The sequence below is a fragment of the Staurois parvus genome, unplaced genomic scaffold (assembly GCF_062004578.1).
Source record: "Staurois parvus isolate SC_StPar_1 unplaced genomic scaffold, SC_StPar_1.0 ptg001565l, whole genome shotgun sequence".
Classification (NCBI taxonomy): domain Eukaryota; kingdom Metazoa; phylum Chordata; class Amphibia; order Anura; family Ranidae; genus Staurois; species Staurois parvus.
This window is the reverse complement of record NW_028319361.1, coordinates 1-22,493: the sequence shown is the minus strand read 5'-3', so window position 1 is coordinate 22,493 and position 22,493 is coordinate 1. Positions and strand designations below refer to the sequence as shown.

The 22,493-nt window shown below is 43.3% G+C and overlaps 1 protein-coding gene across 1 annotated transcript; it reads right to left on the bottom strand.

Annotated features, from left to right (window-relative positions):
* Window positions 1–7,426: 7,426 nt before the first annotated feature.
* On the bottom strand, window positions 7,427–14,240 carry LOC149435278 (uncharacterized). Its single transcript, XM_089662828.1, has 2 exons — window positions 12,884–14,240; window positions 7,427–7,444 (listed from the first exon to the last, which is right to left on the bottom strand). The coding sequence occupies exons 1-2, from the start codon at window positions 14,228–14,230 to the stop codon at window positions 7,427–7,429; spliced, it is 1,365 nt and encodes a 454-aa protein (XP_089518954.1). The 5' UTR covers window positions 14,231–14,240.
* Between the last annotated feature and the right edge of the window lie 8,253 nt (window positions 14,241–22,493).

Here is a 22,493-nt window from a genome sequence, read left to right as displayed (position 1 = left end):
TTATTAAGATAAAAAAATCATGAATTGAAAGATTTTTATTTTTTTAAAACTTGTTTTAGTTTATTGTGATTTGTTTTATTGAAATGCATTGTATTTGTATGAAATTAAAGCTAAATGTAGCAGGGAGGATGTTTGGTAATGTTCACATTTTAGCATCCTCATTTTTGGAAAAGTGGAACTTTGAAGAAAATGAATAAAGTGAATACAGATGTTGCAGATAAATTAGTTTTATTTTTTTTTCTGTGCATTGTAAAAACGTTCTAGTGTATAAAGCTGTGTGTGGTCAGTGGACCAGAGTATGGAGTATTTTAGGTTCTTTTGATATACACTACAAAACATTGTTGTTGGTGGAAATGGTAGCCATTGTCATTGTCAATTGTTTCTGCTGAGTGTCTGGGTGTTCACCTCTATTATTGTTTGTTTACTGTAATTACCAAATCCCATCCCCATTGCCTTCAGTTCCTCCTCTGTGTATTGTCTGTTGGGTGTAGGCTGAAACCATTCAGGGTAGATCTTATTGTTCTGGTAAATTTCTGTGCTCCAACACCTTGGGTGTACTGAATATTGTAGTCTCAGACTAATGGCTTAAAAAAATAAAAAAAATTTAGTTTTCTTTGTGTCATTTATTTTTCTATCACTTATTTTCTCAACTTGTTAGCAGAACTCTGAAAAGTTTTAAGGTAATTACTTGGAAACTGTTGGCACCATCTGCTAGAAATGGCTGCCATATCTAGTATGGAAAGCTTTATAACTAAAGAAGGTTCAAATCTTGGACGGTTCAGCAGGGACCTGCCAAGATTTAACCTATGTATACGCAGGGTGAATGTACCTAAGTTGATTGATCGATTAAATTGAGTACAACCAACCTGTTGGGTTTTCTATGTGATTATTGCTAGCAGCTAATATAGACTCCCCATGCCACCTATCTCCACCAGGGGAACACAATAGCTTCATGGGAAGGATTCCCCCGTCAACACTGACTGCTGTTGGTGGGTGAATCAAGCAATTTTTGTTTCCTGCATCTCGTGACTATAAGAAAATGAACTCTCTGAGATCTATTATCTCTAGTGGTATAATTTAGTAAAGTATATTGATTGGGTAACTTAATTTGTGACCACTTGTCAGAACCCTCAACTGAGGTTTTCAGTGCAACATAGTGGGTATTAGAAGACCTCCAAAACAAACAGGGAGGATACACCACAGAATTGTATTTCAATATTTAGATCTCCCATAAATATATTGGAAGAACCATTAAACACAGTTCAATTTAATGGGCAGGATACCAGTAGAGGAAATTTTTGGGTTTAATTTGATTTGTTTAAAATGTGCTCAACTTACTTCAGTTTCTTGGGTTTGTGTTTTTGTTGGTGACATATTTTTATTAAGAAGGAACAGAAAGATTGTTTTTTTTGTTAAAGCTTTTACTTATTTTTTCTCACTATGATATTTTTATTTTATAAGGCAAAAAAGCTGGACTTTTTTTTTTTTAAAATAAAAGCCTTAACAGTTTTTCATTTAAATTTTGTGTCACCTAAATGCATTGGGGTCAGTTTATCAGATACGTATTTGTTGGATTGTGTTTTTAATATCTGTTACATCTAGAATACATTACTATAAGTTGAGGTTGACTTTTGAGGTGTACTGCCCCCCTAACATTGGCTGTTGAATTGGTTATGGTAGTTATTAGCATAACACTGCCAATGTTTACTGTTCCTATTGTCTTCCTGGGGGGTCCACCTGTACTATTGTTCATTCCATGCTTACTGTACATACAGGATCCCATCACCATTGTTCATCATGTCCCCTCTGTCTATTGACTATCAGGTGTTGGCTATTCAAAGTAGACACCATTGTTATTCTAAATTTTGTGCCTCAATCCTGTGTATGGAATATTCCAGTCTTAGAACATTGTGGGATACGTTTTTTTTTATTTGGTGGTGGTGTACCGTTGAATAGCTACTAAAAATTTTGCACTTTATGGAGAAGTTGATGGACAAGATTGGTAAAGTTGAAGAAAGGACTGAAATGATAAAAGTAATGAAGGAAGCCCATGGCACCAGACACAGGAGGATGTGAAATTAAGGCTTATCGATAAAATTCAGTAAATGTGATGGAAAGACAAGGCTAACATTTGCTGCTGTTGGATGGTTGAGCAATGTGAACATTTAAAGGTTCAAAAAGAGGAACTTTGAAGGAGTATATTTTGGATACCCAGGCCTCCTATCCCTCTTGTATTGAACTGTATTGTTGCTGTATTTTCTCCCGTTATATTGTAAAGCGCTGAGCAAACTGTTGGCGCCATAAATCCTGTATAATAATAATAATAATTTGTGCTCACACTAATAAAGTATAATTTCAGGAAGTCAAGAAAGCTGATCCAAAGGACTTTACTAAGTCAGCTTTACCAAATTAAAATCATTATGGAAGGATGTTCCAGAAAAAAGTGCAACATGATCAGATCGGCATTTCAGACATATTTATTATTGGACTACCGAGAACTGTGATCTGTGATTTTTTTTTTCTTTTGTGATTATGAACTTATTACATCCAGAGCAAATGATGGACTACAGATATTGAGATCCAGATCTATGGAAGAGAGATCACAGAGCTGTACTGGAGTCTACCTCCATGCTGCCTGCCAATGGGGTCCAATCTGCCTCCATTCTGCCTGACTATGGGGTCTAGTCCCCCTCCCTGCTGCCTGCCTATGGGGTCTAGTCCCCCCAAAGCTAGAGTTTGATCAATGTGGTTGTGTAATATGTCTTATATTGTATGTCTGGGTTCTGAATATAGAAGGGAATTGTTTGATTTAAATGTAAGCTGCCAAGGGGCGATATTCTATTAATTACAGGTGATACTGTATGACATAACAATAGACCGGGGTGCAGGAAGGTAGTCATATTGGCTCATTATAAGGAGAATCTGATTCCATCTTATCATATTTGTTGTAATTCACCTCTTCTCATTATTGTTCTACCTGTCTGAACAGACTGAATACAATCAATACACTTGCTGTGTAGCTTCCCCCTCATGTCAGCTGTTGTTCATCAAGGAGGCCTACTGCATGGAGATGGTCACTAAAAGAAGCACCTAAAATCTGAAATGTAGTGAAAAATATAAAACAAATAATGTAACAATTTAGGTAAATGTAACAATACAACAGAGATTGTGATATTCACTAAAATACACTTTGGTTTTGCTTCATAGCAAAATGTAGTTGCAAAATATAGAGAGAACTTTTACCCCCAGGACAGAACTGACCATAATAATGGTGATGGACTTGTGAATTGATATGGTAAAGAGGAGGTAGAACACCTGGCTGAGGCGTGACTGATGATACTGTTCCCATCACAATGGACATGTTTATGGAAGCCACCCTCCATTGTTGGGACTAGGGGTGTCCAACTGTGGCCCTCAGGAATGCCAAATTTGCATGATAATCTTAGTATTGGAAGGGACACAACTGCTTACATTAGCAACCATTGCAAGAGTTGCCATAAACATCAACAACCCAACTATTATCAGATCAAATGTGTTGTGTTATCCATTTAGAATTTCAGTGAATCCAGTGACACATATAATCAGTTCATGAAAATGACAAATACATTTGTTATAAATCATATAAATGATACTTATACATGAATCATGACAAATCCCTGTGGTGGGAACTCTAATACCAGCTGAGTTATCACAGTCTTTATTGGTTGGATTTCTGGAAGTGGATCCTTGCACTAATTTACCTTTTTTTTGCACTGAGCACCGTTTTATTTCATTGATCACAAAGATATGTAATGGTTTCCTATAAGTATGATTTATAGGATTTGATGAGAATGTATTTCCAACTTTCATGAATTGATTATATGTTTCACTGCTGATGAGTGAATCTTGATGAAATATGATGGTTGAATCCGCTTTAAATTTAAATGCAATGGACAAATCTTTTTTTTTTGTGAAATCTATTATGTTGTACAGTATGTAGATCAGGAGAGCTCAACCTTTTGAAGAGCAAGGGCAACGTAAGTGATTTAATAACCAATCAAGGGCCACAATTAGATGAAATGGATCAGAATTTATTTATTTTTTTATTTTGCACAGCATAATGAACATTTTCCTCCTGCAGTCTCTGAATGAGAGCGAGAGGGAAAAGAAGAGAAGCCTGATTTCAGCAGTTGCAAGAGGGAAATGGAGATGATTGGTTCCTGTAAAGCATTGAGATGTGGAAATCAATTCCCAGCACAGGGTGGTTACTGTGGGGACATAAACATCGCTCCAAAGTGCCATGTCCTATTAAAATAGTATTGGAAGAAAAAGACCCTTAAGGACTTTATAGGCACTACAACAATGGTCCATAAAAGAATATCTCTTTATTAAGCATACATAGACATACAATGATACATACAATTATAAAATGATTACAGAGTGTGAACCACCCCTGTAACATACAGCTATGTGTAATCAATGCAGATACATGTACTGCTAGTAGGTCCCACAGTAAGAAACACTGTAACTCGGCAAACGTTAAGGGAAGACACTCTGATAGTAGTAAGTGCGATAGCTCAACATGTGTTGTGATAATATCACTTCTTCAGGAGCTGTAAGGAGACTTCTATATGAAGAGATATAAGGTGATGAGCACACATTATAATCATTACCAATTGTATACATATCAGACCAGTTGGAAGACTAAAATACCATAAGATACATGCATCTGCACAAAGGCAATGGGAGGGAGCATCCGGGCACACCATGAGAGGCCAGTCAATGAGGGGATCCCCACAAAGTTGGGGGGGGGGGGGGGAAAGCCGCTTGCCCTGTGTAAATACCTGATGTATAGAAAGTATGTAATATTTGAAAACAGTATAATTGGACCCTCTTAATGGTTAATACCACTATGATTATAAAAATCTGAGGAGAGGAGAGGAGAGAAGGGTAGAGATTGGAAAAGAGAGAGAGAGAACAGGGGAGGAGGATGAGAGAGAGAAGGAGTAGAAATGAGGAAGAAAGAATGGAAAAGAGAGGAAGCGAGAATGGTGGGTAGGGAAGGCAAAGAGAGAAAGGAAAGGGGACAGGATGGGTGAAAGAAAGGAGGAGAAAGATTGGAAGGGATGGAAAGAGAGAGAGAGAGAGAGGGTGGAGGAAAGTGAGAGAGTGAAGGGGGGTAAAGAGAGGGGAAGAGAAAGAGAAAATGGAAAGAGAGAGAGAGCAGGAAATTGGAGTGGAAGGAGGATGGCGAGGACAATAGAAATTTGAGAGGAAAAAGGGTAAAAAGAAAGAAGGAAAAACAAGGGAGTGAGAGAGAGAACCTCTAATGAGATCATTACAGAGTCACTGCTGACCTTTCATTCTAAAGATTCTATGTACCTGACTGTCCTAAACAAGTCTGACTGGTTTGCTGAGGATTAAAGATGAAGAGATGATGAACCCAATTCATGCAAGAAATATGGCTAAGTGGTTGACTTACTAATGTATGCATATAGGCATGTATTTCTAAACCTGGCTGAAAGATTTGCTTGAAATTTCAGTGCAACAGAAAAAGTGTTGTTAGCTCAAAGAGGAATTTAGGAGCTCACTGGACTTCTTTTTCTGTACAGAGACACATCAAGAGCACCACCCGGTGCAAAGGAGGAGTAACTACTTATATATGTACAAGTTACATCTCCCATGTACCAGGCAGGGGTCTTGTTCATCCATTGGGGATAGTCAAGACTTGTCAGCTAAAAAAATTAAAGAAATATTGTTAGAAGAAAATATAGAAATTATCTGTGAAATGCAAACAAGAAAATTAAATTTATAATGACAAACTGCATGTGGTCAGTTCAACAGTGGTAATATGGTGGGACAAAGAATAATGACTACACACTTAGATCAGAAATGCTAGTGTGGCTTGTCCCTAAAAGTTTGAATTGTGGAGCTGACTACTACAAAATACATATAGGATCTTTTGATGCTTTAATTTTCTCAAGAAAGCCACATACCTGAGAAAGTTGACCATATGTGATGTTCTTTCAGATGCGCCATCACTCACCAATTCTTCTTTACTCAATGTGTATTTCTGCTCCAATGTGTAAAGAGAATTCATCGTCAAAAATCACTAGTGCCTCTTCCATGTCATCTTTGGGTGGATCTGGAGTCATCTCCGACTGGGATTCAGAAGTGTCTATGATCAACTGGCCAGATGTGGAGCTGAAACTTGACACAATGGATTTGCTGCTCTGGTGGGAGGCCTCACACAAGGGTTCATCAGATTCCAAAGACGAATAGATTTCTATGGCATCTTCATCCTTTTGCCTTGTGGCTAAACCTGGGCTTTCTGCTTTCCAGCTTTCCTTTGTGTATTTCAGCACTTCCGTAGTCCGACTTCTTTTAGTATGGTCAATGGCCAAAAGATCACTAATCATCCTTTGTATCCCAGAGGCGACCTTGGTCAATGCTTCCGGAGGATTCTCACTCTTGACATTGTTTTGCCAGTCAACAAAACCTTGATATTTTTCATCGTCCGGAATGGCATCCTCCCATGGAAGCTCTCCTGTAAGTAGACAACAGATGACTACTCCAAACGCCCACACATCAAGGCTGCCACCTACAACCAGGCCATCTGAAGTGTCAATTTGGAACATTTCTGGAGCCATGTAGGACGCGGTGCCACACTTGCCTCGAATCACTGTTCCTTTGACCTTAGCAAGGCCAAAGTCTGTGAGCTTGATGGAATGGCAGTCCCGGTCAAAGACTAAAACATTCTCTGGCTTCACATCCATGTGCACCAGTCCTTTTTCTGACATGAATTCAAGGGCACTTGAAATTTGCACAGAACACCTCTTTACTGCATCTTCTGGAATTCCCACCTAAAAAAATAAAGGGGAACTTCAGATTAATTATCCAGAGATTGGAAATATAGAGTATTTATCCAGAAACAATTAAATGATATGTATAGCTACAACATATTTAGTTTTAGACTAGGGATGGATTCTTTTGTCATAAGTATGTCTGTATGTGCTCAGAACAAGTACGAGTAGTCAGAACAAAAGGCAAGTGAAAATCTTTCAACATGGACACCTCTACTAATGTCAACTAAGAGAGATTCCTCTCACTTCCTGTTGCATCTCTAGGCAAGGAAGTGAAAGGAAATCTTTCCAAAAGGATACAGACAACATAAAATAACTTGACAGGAGTTGTAACTCTCCTTAAATCTATGCAAACCAAAGAAAAAATAATTCTCTATACTTCAATCTTAATGTACTTACATTTGGTATAATCATGGAGAGCAGATCACCAAAAGGTGCCAATTCTTGGATAAATCCAAAGTGGTCAGTGGTGGTGAAGGCGTTGCCATAGCATCTGATGATGTTGGGATGGATTGAAAGTATACACGAAATACTGACTTCCCAGAGGAAAGACCGCTGAGTGGTTCGGTTTTTTTCTGTGACCTTCAATGCCATTCTTCCACCTGTGCAAAAAAAAAATTTACCTTAGATCAATAACTGGACATTTTAAGCCGGTAATTTCTGAATATTTTACTTGAAAATCATTCTAATAAGATCTCTTGCACCCTGAAGTATTCCTTTCATAAAGATGTCATAAATTCTATCATTGGGCCATATAGGTTCACTCCATATTCCTGATATTCTTCCTTTAAAGTGTTACATGGGAATTCTACTTTACTTCTGCTTTTAGAGTACATCTACAAATCAGTGAGCTCTTGAAAAAAAAGTCTATGTGTTGCAGATCGTATTTACATGCATATACATAAATATTTATAGAGGATATTGAAATGGTGGATAGAATTATTCACTGACCTGTTTTCCTGTCGTTTGCCAAGAATACTTTCCCAAATCCACCTTCTCCAAGTTTCTTCACAATGTGGACGTGCTTCTCTAAGTCTATCTTCTTTAATCCTCGGGAATAGAAGGAGACCTTTCTATCCAGAAGACGTTCCACATAATAAGCACTGGAGGCCATAGTGTCCTGGAGAGAATAAAAAGAAAAGGATGAAAGTGACCTTACCTTAATGTGGTGAAGATTCCGCTGTGATGAAGTCAAATCAGTTTTCTTTGAGTATTGGGTTCCTCTGCAGATCAGCTCCGGACAACGTCACCAAATCTCCAGCTGGGCTGTAGTAGATGAGTATACCGGAATCTCTGGAAGTAGAGTCACTGATGAGAGGAGGGAGAGGCCCGCTTTATACAAGGGAGATGGGCGGGAAAGGCAGAGAAGAGAGGTTTTTGATTGGCTGACTTCTAATAGAAATGTTGTGTAAATAAACCCGGACTGTTGTTGCTGATTTGCATATTAAAAGGTTTTCTAGAGAATAGGTGATACAATTAAACATGATGAAACCCAAGAATGTTGAAACTTTACTGAATTTTAAAATGAAACTTTCCACCATATTAACAATGAAATGGAAAATTAGTTTTATTTTATAAGATTTATATTTTTAGAAGAACTTAGAATTTTAAAATAACTAATGCAAGAGTGAGTATTAACCAGATAATGAAATATGAAAAAAATGAAACAAATCTCATTGTCACAATGGCTGTAGGTTCTTACTGTTCTTTTATACCATTAGGTCTTATTTCTGGCAGCATTGTACACCAATGGGGTTAGTTTAAAAATGACTTGATTAAAAATAAAAAATAAATGACTATAAACTGTAATCAATAGAAATCTAGTTTGCAGGATTAAAAGGACCTGTCAGGATAGAAATATTGGAGCTTCCATATCTGAGTTTATTTCTAGAGATTCATCTCCAAACATCCTCATCATTTCTTCACTACTTGGTGGGTCAGTGACCTAGAACAAGCCATGTGTAGATCAAGTAATGGAAAATATCATACTGACATGATGATCTGGGTGAATGACAAACCAAGTGTTGAGGCAAGGAACCCAGATCTGTAGATATTTAGATATCCCATAAATATGTTGGAAGAACCATCAAAAACAATTCAATTGAATGGGGAGGATATCAGAAGGAATTTTTGGGTTTAATTTGATATGTTTAAAAATGTGCTCAACTTACTTTAGTTTCTTAGGTTTGTGTTTTTGTTGGTGACATAATTTTATGAGAAAGAAGCAATTTCTTCCACCTAACACCAATGATCTTTTCAAGCTATCTGTAGGGGGCATTTTCTTCCATTGACCACAAATGTAAGGAACATTCTTCCCACTGACCATCACACTGATGTACACGGAGCTGAAGCTCTATCTATTATTAGCAGAGGTTCTCTGAGACTTGGAAGTTATGTCAAAGGTTCCTCCTTGTTGAAAAATTTGAGAATGGATGGCATAGACACTCTTTCTACAAAATGTAAATCATTTAGATTTGTATATGACAATTTTCAGCTTAAAGTGGAATTACACATAATGGTGCCCATGAGTTACAATCTACGTTTATGTGACATCTCCATTGACAGATGTAAATAATCTTATAACAAGAAATATATTTTATTTAGAGTTTGATGGATGTGGTTGTGTAATATGTTTTCTTATCTGTCCAAGTTCTGAAGAAAGATGGGAATTGTTTGATATTCTATTATTAATTACAGGTGATACTGTATGCCTGAAAGTGTGACAATAGGTGGAGACTATCCAGTGCCTGGGTAGTTATCTAGACAATGGGATCCAAATCTTTGTTTTCCAGATATCCATTTCAAAGGATCCTCTTGGTTAGATATGCAATAAGGGTGTCCAGCCTTCCAGGAATGCATAACTTGACCATTGGAGACCCTGTAATTCTTTCTCCAAAAAAATGTGCTGAAAGGTTGCTGAGACAATGAACTCTCTGGGATCTATTATCTCTAGTGGTATAATTTAGTAAAGTATATTGATTGGGTAACTTAATTTGTGACCACTTGTCAGAACACTCAACTGAGGGTTTCAGTGCAACATAGTGGGTATTAGAAGACCTCCAAAACAAACAGGGAGGATACACCACAGAATTGTTTTTCAATATTTAGATCTCCCATAAATATATTGGAATAACCATTAAACACAGTTCAATTTAATGGGGAGGATACCAGTAGAGGGAATTTTTGTGTTTAATTTGATTTGGTTAAAATGTGCTCAACTTACTTCAGTTTCTTGGGTTTGTGTTTTTGTTGGTGACATATTTTTATTAAGAAGGAAAAGAAAGATTGTTTTTTTTTGTTAAAGTTTTTACTTATTTTTTTCTCAGTATGGTTTTTTTTTTATAAGGCAAAAAAGCTTGACTTTTTTTTAATAAAAGCATTAACAGTTTTTTCATTATTTAAATTTTGTGTCACCTAAATGCATTGGGGTTGATTTATTAAAACTGGAAAGTGAAAAATCTGGTGCAACTTTGCATGGCAGCCAATCAGCTTCTAACTTCAGCTCGTTCAGTTAAGCTTTGACAAAAAAACCTGGAAGCTGATTGGTTTCTATGCAGGGATGCACCAGATTTTGCACTCTCCAGTTTTACTAAATCAACCCCATTGCATTTTGCAGGAAAGTGAAACTAAAAGAAACTTATGGAGATGATTTTAATGTTTTAAGCATTCTCATTGCTGGGAAAGTGGAAATGAATTCATTACTTCCAATTATTTTAAATAGATGAGTTTTGGTCTTTCTGTGCAAGGCTAAAAAACGTTCTAGGGTATGGAGCTGTGTATGTGTGGTCAGTTTAGCAGATACGTATTTGTTGGATTGTGTTTTTAATATCTGTTACATCTAGAATACATTACTATAAGTTGAGGATGACTTTTGAGGTGTACTGCCCCCCTAACATTGGCTGTTGAATGGGTTGTGGTAGTTATTAGCATAACACTGCCAATGTTTACTGTTCCTATTGTCTTCCTGGGGGGGTCCACCTGTACTATTGTTCATTCCATGCTTACTGTACATACAGGATCCCATCACCATTGTTCATCATGTCCCCTCTGTCTATTGACTATCAGGTGTTGGCTATTCAAAGTAGACACCATTGTTATTCTAAATTTTGTGCCTCAATCCTTTCTATGGAATATTCCAGTCTTAGAACATTGTGGGATACGTTTTTTTTTATTTGGTGGTGGTGTACTGTTGAATAGCTACTAAAAATTTTGAGCTTTATGGAGAAGTTGATGGACAAGATTGGTAAAGTTGAAGAAAGGACTGAAATGATAAAAGTAATGAAGGAAGCCCATGGCACCAGACACAGGAGGATGTGAAATTAAGGCTTATCGATAAAATTCAGTAAATGTGATGGAAAGACAAGGCTAACATTTGCTGCTGTTGGATGGTTGAGCAGTGTGAATATTTAAAGGTTCAAAAAGAAGAACTTTGACTGAGTATCTTTGGATACCAGGGCCTCCTATCCCTCTTGCATTGAACTGTATTGTTGCTGTATTGTCTCCCGTTATATTGTAAAGCGCTGAGCAAACTGCTGGCGCTATATAAATCCTGTATAATAATAATAATTTGTGCTCACACTAAAAAAGTATAATTTCAGGAAGTCAAGAAAGCTGATCCAAAGGACTTAACTAAGACAGCTATACCAAATTAAAATCTTTATGGAAGGATGTTCAAGAAAAAAATGCAACATGATCAGATCGCATTTCAGACTTATTTATTATTGGACTGCTGAGAACTGTGATCTGTGATTTTTTTTTTCTTTTGTGATTATGAATTTAGTACATCCAGAGCAAATGATGGACTACAGATATTGAGATCCAGATCTATGGAAAAGAGATCACAGAGCTGTACTGGAGTCTACCTCCATGCTGGCTGCCAATGGGGTCCAATCTGCCTCCATTCTGCCTGGCTATGGGGTCTAGTCCCCCTCCCTGCTGCCTTCCAAAGGGGTCCAATGGGTCAGTAGACTTCATTTTGTGCTTAAAGAGTCTTCAGAATACAAAGGCAAAACTATAAATCGTAAAGGAGATTGCATATAAACCATTATTACATGTGTGGTCTGGTTTTACTGGCTACAAGGGGGTGACTGTTACAATAGGAGTTTATGTGAAATCTCCATTGGTAGATATCAATAGTTCTTGTCCTGGACTAGGTCACTTACAGACCATTTACCGTGATCTACCAGTGAGCCAAATTAATATGAGAATACGTGCACGTGGAAGTAAGACACTGACACTTCGCAGTAATGCCAAGTTCCTAAAATTCTGTTTTATTGAGGAACTAACAGTATCATTTATAGGGCATATGATGCAGGCAAAGCATATACATTGATTGGGTGAAAAGTCCACTGGGTTTCTGCGTGTTCGTCCATCCGTGTTGATACCTTCCAATCATTGTCCCCAAAGAGACTCATTCCCTTTTATGGGGGTTGTTTACATTAAAAGATACTTTTCTCCTAATGAGTCACCAAGGGTGAGACTCCGGATGAAGGCGCCATCTTAATTATCATCATTGTTCTGTCAACCTATATCTGATTGTTTACTTAAGAGAGTAAGGAATTTAAAGAGCAAGATACAGACAGTAGCAAGACTATAAAATTGTCATTTTACTGATCATCTAATAAAACGTGGGCTGTCAATCACAATCCACTACAATCCCCCCTTAAAATGGCTATTTTATTCCTGACTGTCCCTATATCTTCTGATGTCCTAACTGCCTGGTGGCCCTCCCTCTGGAACTCTTTTAAGATGCATATAGAGCCCCTGAGTGTCTAATCCATCCCTAGAGTCTCGATACGTCCTGAGAAGGCCACAGTCAGGCACTGTCTTTCCCTGCTTATAGTTGCCTGTTAGGGGGGGGGAAATTTGTAGCATTCCCTTTTTTTTTATAAGTCTGAAATATGATGATCAGGGGCCATAGTCTGTAAGGGAGTATAGGATTCCCTTTCTTCACGGGGGAGTTCAACATTGTTATAGTTCAGGAATGTAGGGGAGATCTCGTTCACAGCTTTTCCTATTAGCCTCTTAATGCAAGTGATTACACAGCAGTCGACTATTGCCATTAGAATGATAATACCCAGGATAACCACCCCTGCTTGGGCGAGGGCTTTCTGCCAGCCACTCAGCCATCCAAACCACTGATCCCAGGGATGTGTAATACCAGAGTTTTCCTTAAGCTCATTTGACAGGTCCTCCAACCTCTTGATGGCCAGTGTCACCTTCCCATTTGGGCCTGTGTTATCTGGGATATACGTACAGCAGGTCATGGTCTTTGGTATCATTTTACAGACCCCCCCTTTTTCAGCTAATAACATATCGAGTGTCATACGATTTTGAAAGACCATGTTAGAAGTAGCCTCCAACTGCTCTGCTATCCCCTTTAGGGCATCTCGTGTGTAGTTTACAAACCATTGTTGATTATAGTAGATGTAGTTTATCCAATCTACATTCTTGTTCTCAGTGATGAAGAGGAATAGGGATTCAAATCCCGCGGCCACCTGGTCTCTGGCCTTGAATTCATCGGGTACCCCCCTTGGGACTCCTATCGCATCTATATAGACATGGGGGTCAAAACTCCCTTGTGGGGCACTTCGTTTGTGCTTGGTTGCATGGGGGGGGTTAGGCGGCCCCTTAAGTAATGGATCTGAGAGGATGTGCAATGGCATTATGGCATTGGCAAGGGTACATTCCCCTCTCCATTTCCCTATCAGTCGGGTCCTAATCTTCTGATCACCACAGATCCAGAATATATCCCCCAATGACATGACCTGGTTCTGGGTGAGATCTGACTGGGCTGTACTATAAGCAGCACAGAATCCCTTTGTGAAGTTTCCCAGAAACCTTCCTCCTCCCTCATAGTTGGCATAGCAGGTATAATTACCGGGATATATAGTTAAACCATTTGGGGCCTTTTTGTCTCCTTGGATTAAGGGGTAACGCTTCTTCCAGTCCTCACATAAAGACTGGTTCGTAGAGACGTTAGTATACAGGCTTAAGACACACTCCTCTATGGAATCTGGTAGGGTTAGTGGCACCGTCCCCAGATGTGGTCTGGCATGCCCACACACATAGCAGTTGGACTTATTATGCGAGTTTGCATTGTATCTCATCCATTCTAACCACAGATTAGTGTCTGAGAGGCCGGTTTCTACTGCTATAGTATCTTCGTATGTAGGGTTTGCTATGGCCACCATCTCTGCCAACGTTTTGATCTTTGGCTTAAGTGGGTTATAGGTGGGAGCAGTATCTCTGGAAGATTTCCATCGGTTTGATCTATACATATCCCTTATCCGGAATTGTCCCATCACTCCCCCATGTCCCCAGTATCCCAACCAGTAAAGCCCCTCATCTCCTGGGCTGGGGTTCTCTATGGTGAGGGTGAGTGGCATAGTTCTCCCTGTTGGGTTTTCATATGAACATGTGCCTTTTTTAAATATAGTCAATCTATCAATTAGGCTCTTCCCATTTTTATCTTTGCGGTTTAAGGCACTTAGCGGTTTATACCCCCAGTCAGGCCCCGCATTCCATCCTACTGAGCCCCAGTATCTGCATTTGTCTCCCCAATAGTCATCCGTCACACATATATATATATACTACTGGAGTGATCCTGATACGTAGTACACTGCCAAGGTTGTTTCGGACAAGGTGCTATGAAGCAGAAGTCAAAGGCAAAAGTGGCCACACGGGTGTTGGAAGAATTGTACCAAAATGTTATCAGGCCACTCTGTTTGGGTGTCCCACCTTCCCTTGTGATTGCCACTCTTTGTCCCCTACCCATTCCCGAAAGCACATACAAAAGGATATATGTGTATAGTCTCATGTTTCTAGTTGTCTTCTGGGGGTGCAACTTTCTTGCAGTGAGAGGCGTGGATCCAGGTACTCTTTCCTTCTAGCTTCACTGAGGTGGCCGTCACCAGAAGCACCTGGAAAGGACCGTCATATCTGGGTTCCAATGTGTGTTTCCGCAGAAACTTCTTGACCAAGACCCAGTCTCCAGGTTGCAAAGTGTGCGTTCCAGTGTCCGCCTCAGGATCTGGAATGGAGGAGAAAACTTGCGCATGGATATTAGTCAACACACGTGCCAAAGATATCACATACTTTGTCAACGAGTCAGACTGCAACTGTAATTGTTGAGGATAGTAGGTACCCAGTCTAGGGGTGGACCCAAACAAAATCTCATAGGGAGACAACCCATGACTTCCCCTTGGTGTGTATCTAACGCTGAAAAGAGCAATAGGCAAGCTGTCCGGCCATCCCATGCCTACCTCTTGGGCCATTTTTAACATTCTTGACTTCAGGACCCCATTTAGGCGCTCTACCTTCCCACTACTCTGGGGATGATAGGGTGTGTGAAACGCAAGTGTGACCCCCAGAGCCCCCCAGATCTCTTTCGTGACATTGGCAGTAAAAGCCGGTCCCTGATCGCTTCCAACCACCTCGGGCACTCCATATCTGCAGACTATCTCCGTGAGCAGCTTCTTGGCAGTGGTTCTTGCCGTCTGGTTGGTTACTGCGAATGCCTCTGGCCATCCTGAGAACATATCCACCACCACTAGGGCATATTCAAATCGTCCACTTTTTGGCATCTGGATATGATCTATCTGGATCCTCTGAAATGGATATAGTGCCCTAGCCAGATGCTTGCTTGGAGGTTTCTCAGGTCTTCCAGGATTGCACTTGGCACATACAACACAAGACTTACAGAATCTGTCTGTGTAAGCCGTAATTCCGGGTGCCACATAGTATTTACTGATCAAAGAGTTCATTAGCATCTTGGACAGGTGTGACGCTCCATGTGCCCACTGCACTGTTGCCGGATATAAGGATCGGGGGAGCAAAACCTTCTTCCCCACCACCCAAAATCCTTTGTCCTCAACTGCTCCTTTCTGCATCCATTCCTTCCTTTCTTCTTCTGAAGCATTATCCTGGGCTTCCTGGAGTTGGTTGTCCTTGGGCTGATGAATTAACACAGACATCACCTCACTGCACATCTCTTCACCCTCTTCCTGCTCCCTGACCGCAGCTTGCTTAGCAGCCATGTCTGCCAGATGATTTCCTTTTGCTTCCATAGTGGTCAATTTACCGTGGGCCTTCACCTTCAGTATGGCCACTTGGGCTGGTAGTAAAAGTGCTTCCATAAGGTGGTTGATCGCCTTTCCATGCTTTACAGGAGTCCCAGCTGCCGTGAGAAAGCCCCTCATTTTCCAGATTAGGCCAAAATCCAGTGCAACCCCCAGTGCATATCTGGAGTCCGTGTAAATGTTAGCTGTCTGTCCTTTTGTTAATTCACAGGCTTTGGTGAGGGCCCTTAGTTCAGCCTCTTGCGCAGACATGAAAGGTGGAAGAGGTCTAGCTTGCAGTACCATTGTGTCGGTAGTCACAGCATATCCAGTGTGGTAGGTGCCAGCATTATCTGCAAAACGGGATCCATCCACAAAAAGTATTAGGTCAGGATTTGATAGGGGCGTATCATGGACTGTTGGTAGGTGTGTAGTTTCTGCCTGCATAAGTTCCAAACAGTCATGTACCACATCCTCTGCTGCCATGTCTTTGGTGTCTTCTTCTACTTCGTCTACCCCCCCCCCCCTGGAAGAGGGAGAAGAGTTGCAGGGTTTACCTGGGTGCATCTGACCAGGGTGACATGATCAGGTAAAAGAAGGGAGCCTTGCAGTCGCAGATGCCTGACGGCAGATAGATGTTTTGGTTGGGTTTGGTTCAGTATTGCGGTAATGTCATGGGGGGCCAGAAGTGTGAGTGGATGTCCTAAGACCAAATCTGCCATTTTATCCAGAAGAAGATGAGCAGCAAAAACGGCCCTCAGATAGGAGGGACCACCTCGTGCAAGCGGGTCTAGCCTGCAGGAGTAATAACCCAGAGGCCGGAGGCGACCCCCATGGCGTTGTGCCAGAACTCCTGTTGCATGACCCTGTCTCTCAGCCACAAAAAGCTTGAAGGGCTCATCATAATCTGGTAGACCTAATGCAGGTGCAGTGGAGATGGCTTTTTTCAGGCGATGGAAATCAAGTACAGCTTCTTCTGTCAGGGAAAAGGGTTCAGATTTCAGGGCATCATAAAGGGACTGCATCAAGACGGAAGCTTCTGGGATCCAGGAACGACAATAGGAAACCAACCCTAGAAAAGCATGCAGGGTTTTTGGTCCCTGAGGTATTGGGACATTCTGGATAGCCCGTACTCTATCCGGTGTGAGGTGATGAGTGGCTTGGGAAATGCAATGTCCCAAGAAAATGACAGAAGTTTGGCACCACTGTAACTTGTCCTTAGAAACCTTGCAGCCCTGTTCAGCCAGGTGGTGGAGGAGGCTCAGAGAGGCGATTTTTCCTTCAGAATGGTTGGTGGCACATAGGAGCAAGTCATCCACATATTGGAGCACTATGACTTCCGGGTGTGACTGTTGCCAGGTGCTGAGGATAGTTGTCATGGCCTTTGTAAATTGGCTTGGCGAATTTTGGGCCCCTTGGGGCATAACTCTCCAGGTATACTGTCGGCCAGCATGGGTAAAGGCGAAGAGATACATGCAAGAGGGGTCCAGCGGAACACTGAAGAAGGCATTTGCCAAGTCAATAACTGTGAACACTTGGGCTGTGGGAGGTACCCCTGCAAGCAGGGTGTGGGGGTTTGGTACAATGGGGGTTTCCAAAATAGTTGCCTCATTGACTGCCCTCAGATCTTGAACCATGCGATATTTGGTGGGCTCACCTTTTGGAGTTCTTTTCTTCACTGGGAAAAGGGGTGTATTGCATGGGGACACACAGGGAATTAATGCCCCATTTTCCAGAAGTATATTGACTTGTTTGGAGATGGCGTCCATCTGGGCTTGCTTCAGAGGGTATTGAGGCTTCCGTGGCAATGGTGCTCCAGGCTTAAGCTGGACTAACACTGGAGCAACTTTCAGATGGCCAATATCCTCAGGGCCGGTGGACCAAAGAGTGAGTGGCAGCTCCTGTAAGGCCTGTTCTACATGGTCTGGCAAGGGGTGGCCTGAAACTTCTTGTAGAGACATCATCAGTGGTAATGAACATAGAGCCGAGGTGTCTTCCTCTCCCAAGGGGGTGGAGAGCTGAATGGTGCCATCTGGTTGGTAGGATATAGTTGCTTGCAACCTGGACAAGACATCAGCTCCCAGCAGATTCAACGGGCAAGTATTTGACACCACAAAACGAGACATAAGATTGGGTAAGGTGCCGATATGTAGAGGTTTTGTAAGCCAACTGCGTTGTGGGCAGCCGTCTACTCCAACGCAGGAAACATCAATGTTTGAGAGGTATGTTTCATTGGGTAAATCTTCTCTCCGCAAAACGCTTCTGGCTGCACCTGTGTCCACTAAGAATTGTGTAGGATGTCCCTCGATGGGGACATTGACCTGTGCTAGGGGCCCACTAGCACAATATCCATGAGAAGAAACTGTCATAAGGGGAGTGGACACAGGTTTGCCCCTGTCCTATTGGAGAAGGTTTAGATGTTCTTGGGTAGGACCTGTGCGTGGGGGTCCTGGAAGCGGTGGAGGTGGTGGCATTGCAGACTCTTCCCACCCTGAGTTGTAGTCATTGGGTCGTCGTGAACGTCTGGGAGCTCTGCATTCCCTTCTGAAATGTCCCGGTTTTCCACAGTTGAAGCAGATAAGTGGGTTTCTTCTGGAGACCTGCTCTCCAGCCGACAGCATGAGTGGTGTCGGCTTCCGGGCCACCTGGGCGGTCTCTAGACCTTTTGCCACCAATAGCAGTATATCCAGGTGGAGGGTACGGTACTCTGGACGGGCAGTGATCAAACCCTTGCAAACAGACTCCTTTAGTCCTGATACAAATGCAGAGGCCAGCATTTGAGTATGTACCTTGTTATGGACACTGAATCCCAGGTCTGTAAACACCTGTGTTAGTCTGGTATGGAACTTTTCCACCGACTCAGTCTTGTCTTGGGTAATGTCCTGCAATGTGGTTGCCTGGTCCGCCAGTCTCTCTCTGGCCCACTGCTGCAACTGGTCACAGAAAGAAATTCCCGAGGCATAAGTGGTGTCCTCATTTGGCTTTACTCTGGTGAGATCCTTTTCCATTATAGGCCAATATGCATCCCCAGCCTTGATCTCACACAGACTGACCAAATCCCTCCAGGCTGTGGAATAGGTCTTGTGGATCTTGGCTATGCGCCGGTAAAAAGGCATCGGGTGTTTCTCCGGGTCCGGGAGAGTTGTGACTAGTGCGGAGGCTTGGGACGGAGTGAAGGCCACATACATGATAGGAGCATCAGGTAGGTTGGGCACCGGGCGGGGATGGTCTTCTTCAGATCCTTGGGGGCGATAGACAGGATTGTGGTAAGTGGAAGAAAAGGGATGAGGTGCTGAGTCTGCTCCCATTCCAGACTCATACATAGATAATTTTTGACGATGGGGTTGTGTGGTTGGGGGAAGTTGAACGAGTGGTTTGCTTTCTGGACCATGGCCTTCTGAGAACGGATCATTCTGTTGGGAACAAATGGAAACAGCATCATCCTCTCGGGTACCCTGGCGGACTGCCGCAGCCACTGTCTTTTCTTGAGCCCATCCTCTTCTGTCTGGCAGAGAGGTAGGGGTTACCACTAGAGATGAGCGAAGTATTCAAAAATTCGATTCGACTGATTCGGCGAATTCGTGGAAAAATTTTGATTCGAGTCGAATATATTCGCTGTGAATTTAACTTAAAAAAGGGTGTTTCTAGGCTTCAGAGAGACTTAATATTAGTGCTGAACACTGTACCTTTAATTTAAATGCCCTTGGAGTCTGCTGGGGAAGAGAAATAATACTGTCAGGCAGTATGACATGCAGATGAGTGCCGTCGATCTTAGAATCACCGCACACTTCACTCATTTGGCCAGTCACGGGGCCAAAACCAGAGTGTGGAGCCACAGTGTGGCGGTGGAGGCAGCAGCAATGGGAGGCCATACAGCACCCTATGACAAAAATGGAAACCACCAGCAGTGTGAGGAGACCTGAAAGTGGCACATGGCAGAGTGTGGCGATAGAGACAGCAGCAATGGGAGGCCGTACAGGGACCCATGACACACTCTGGACCTGGCAGCAGCATGAGGAGGCGGTACAGGGGCCCATGGCAGATTACGGGCCTGGCAGCAGCATGAGGAGTCGGTACGGGGGCCCATGGCAGATTACAGGCCTGGCAGCAGCAATGGGAGGCCGTACAGGGACCCATGACACAATCTGGACCTGGCAGCAGCATGGGGAGGCGGTACAGGGGCCCATGACAGATTACGGGCCTGGCAGCAGCATTTGGAGTCGGTACGGGGGCCCATGACACACTCTGGACCTGGCAGCAGCATGAGGAGGCGGTACAGGGGCGCATGACAGATTATGAGCCTGGCAGCAGCAACTTGGACAGGAGGATGTTCAGTTTCTGCACCGTCTGGTGCGTGCTCGCAAACTGTTGTCTCTTGGAAACGGATTCCAAGAAAGACTGCTGACGGAATCCGTGAAGAGGAGTAGCAGGAGAAGGAGCATCTGAACGAGCGGAATATGCCAACAAGCGACAACAGGGGCCCATGACAGATTACGGGCCTGGCAGCAGCATGAGGAGTCGGTACGGGGGCCCATGGCAGATTAGGGGCCTGGCAGCAGCTATGGGAGGCCCGTAATCTGCCAGCACCCTATGACAAAAAATGGAACCCACCAGCAGTGTGAGGAGACCTGAAAGTGGCACATGGCAGAGTGTGGCGATGGAGACAGCAGCAATGGGAGGCCGTACAGGGACCCATGAGAGACTCTGGACTTGGCAGCAGCATGAGGAGGCGGTATAGGGGCCCATGGCAGATTAGGGGCCTGGCAGCAGCTATGGGAGGCCCGTAATCTGCCAGCACCCTATGACAAAAAATGGAACACACCAGCAGTGTGAGGAGACCTGAAAGTGGCACATGTTTGGGGCATGATTCATGGCGGATTTAGTCAGTTGTGTCAGGAACTGGTGGTTTGAAATCCAGACTAATCCACGCCTGATTCATTTTCACAAACGTCAGTCTCTCCACACTTTGGGTGGACAGTCGTGTCCTCCGCGGAGTTGCAATACCTCCTGTCGCACTAAACACGCGCTCCGATGCCACGCTACTGGCCGGGCATGACAGCCTTTCAAGGGCAAATTCAGCTAGTTGGGGCCAAAGGTCAAGTTTCGTTGCCCAGTAGTCAAGGGGATTGTCTACCTCGGTTGGCAGGGTGCTGTCCAAGTAGGCCCAAGCCTGTTGTTTGAGGTCCTGCTCCAGGTCCACCTGATGCTGCTGCTGCTGCTGCTGCTGCGGCTGGTTAGTAGTTTCCTCACTGCGCTGGTGAAGAAAGCTACTCATCATCGACTGCAGACTGAGGCAGCCGCTGCTGGTGGAGCTGCCACTGCTCCTACCACCCCACCCCTCCCCTGCTGCCATGGCAGCGGAACGCGAGCGCACAGGGCCCACAGTGTCTGAGGATGGACGTTGGCGCAGACAGGCAGAGACCAGCTGACTACATAGGTGGTTTTTATAGTACGTTATTTTGGCCTCCCTCTCAGCAGGTGTGAAAAAGGCCACCATTTTTGAACGGTAGCGAGGGTCCAACAAGGTGGACAGCCAAAAGTCATCCCTCTGTCTGATGGTTATTATTCGGCTGTCGCTACGCAAGCAACCGAGCATGCTATGGGCCATTTGTGCCAAGGAATGCGAGGGACTCCCTGCCTCCATCTCCACAGAATACTGCCACGGTGCGTCTGGGTCCTCTGTCTCCTCCTCCTCCTCCTCCTCTACCAGATGCTCCTGCTCCTCCACTCCTGTCCGCTGAGTGGAAAAACCACCCATTTCACTCAATAATTCCTGAGCACCAATGTCCTCCTCTACCTCCTCCTCTTCTTCCTGTCCTGCCCCCACAGGGGTCATGTGGCGTTGAGATCTGTGCGCCACGTCTACCGCACCCTGACCAGCCATTGTTAACAGCATTTGTTCCAGGACGTGCAACAGAGGAATGACGTCGTTCATCCCATAGTCCTGGCGACTCACGAATAGCGTGGCCTCCTCAAAGGGCCTGAGCAAGCGCAGGTGTCACGCATGAGCTGCCAATGGCTGACATCTAAGTTACACAGGGAGTACCTTTATCCGCTTTTAACATCAGGAAATCGGTGATGGCCTTTCGCTGTTCGTAAAGGCGGTCTAACATATGTAGGGTTGAATTCCACCTTGTTGCAACGTCACAGCATGAGGAGTCGGTACGGGGGCCCATGGCAGATTACGTGCCTGGCAGCAGCAATGGGAGTCCCGTAATCTGCCAGCACCCTATGTCAAAAAATTCAACACACCAGCAGTGTGAGGAGACCTGAAAGTGGCACATGGCAGAGTGTGGCTATGGAGACAGCAGCAATGGGAGGCCGTACAGGGACCCATGACACACTCTGGACTTGGCAGCAGCATGAGGAGGCGGTATAGGGGCCCATGGCAGATTAGGGGCCTGGCAGCAGCAATGGGAGGCCCGTAATCTGCCAGCACCCTATGTCAAAAAATTCTACACACCAGCAGTGTGAGGAGACCTGAAAGTGGCACATGGCAGAGTGTGGCGATGGAGACAGCAGCAATGGGAGGCCGTAAAGGGACCCATAAGAGACTCTGGACCTGGCAGCAGCATGAGGAGGCGGTATATAG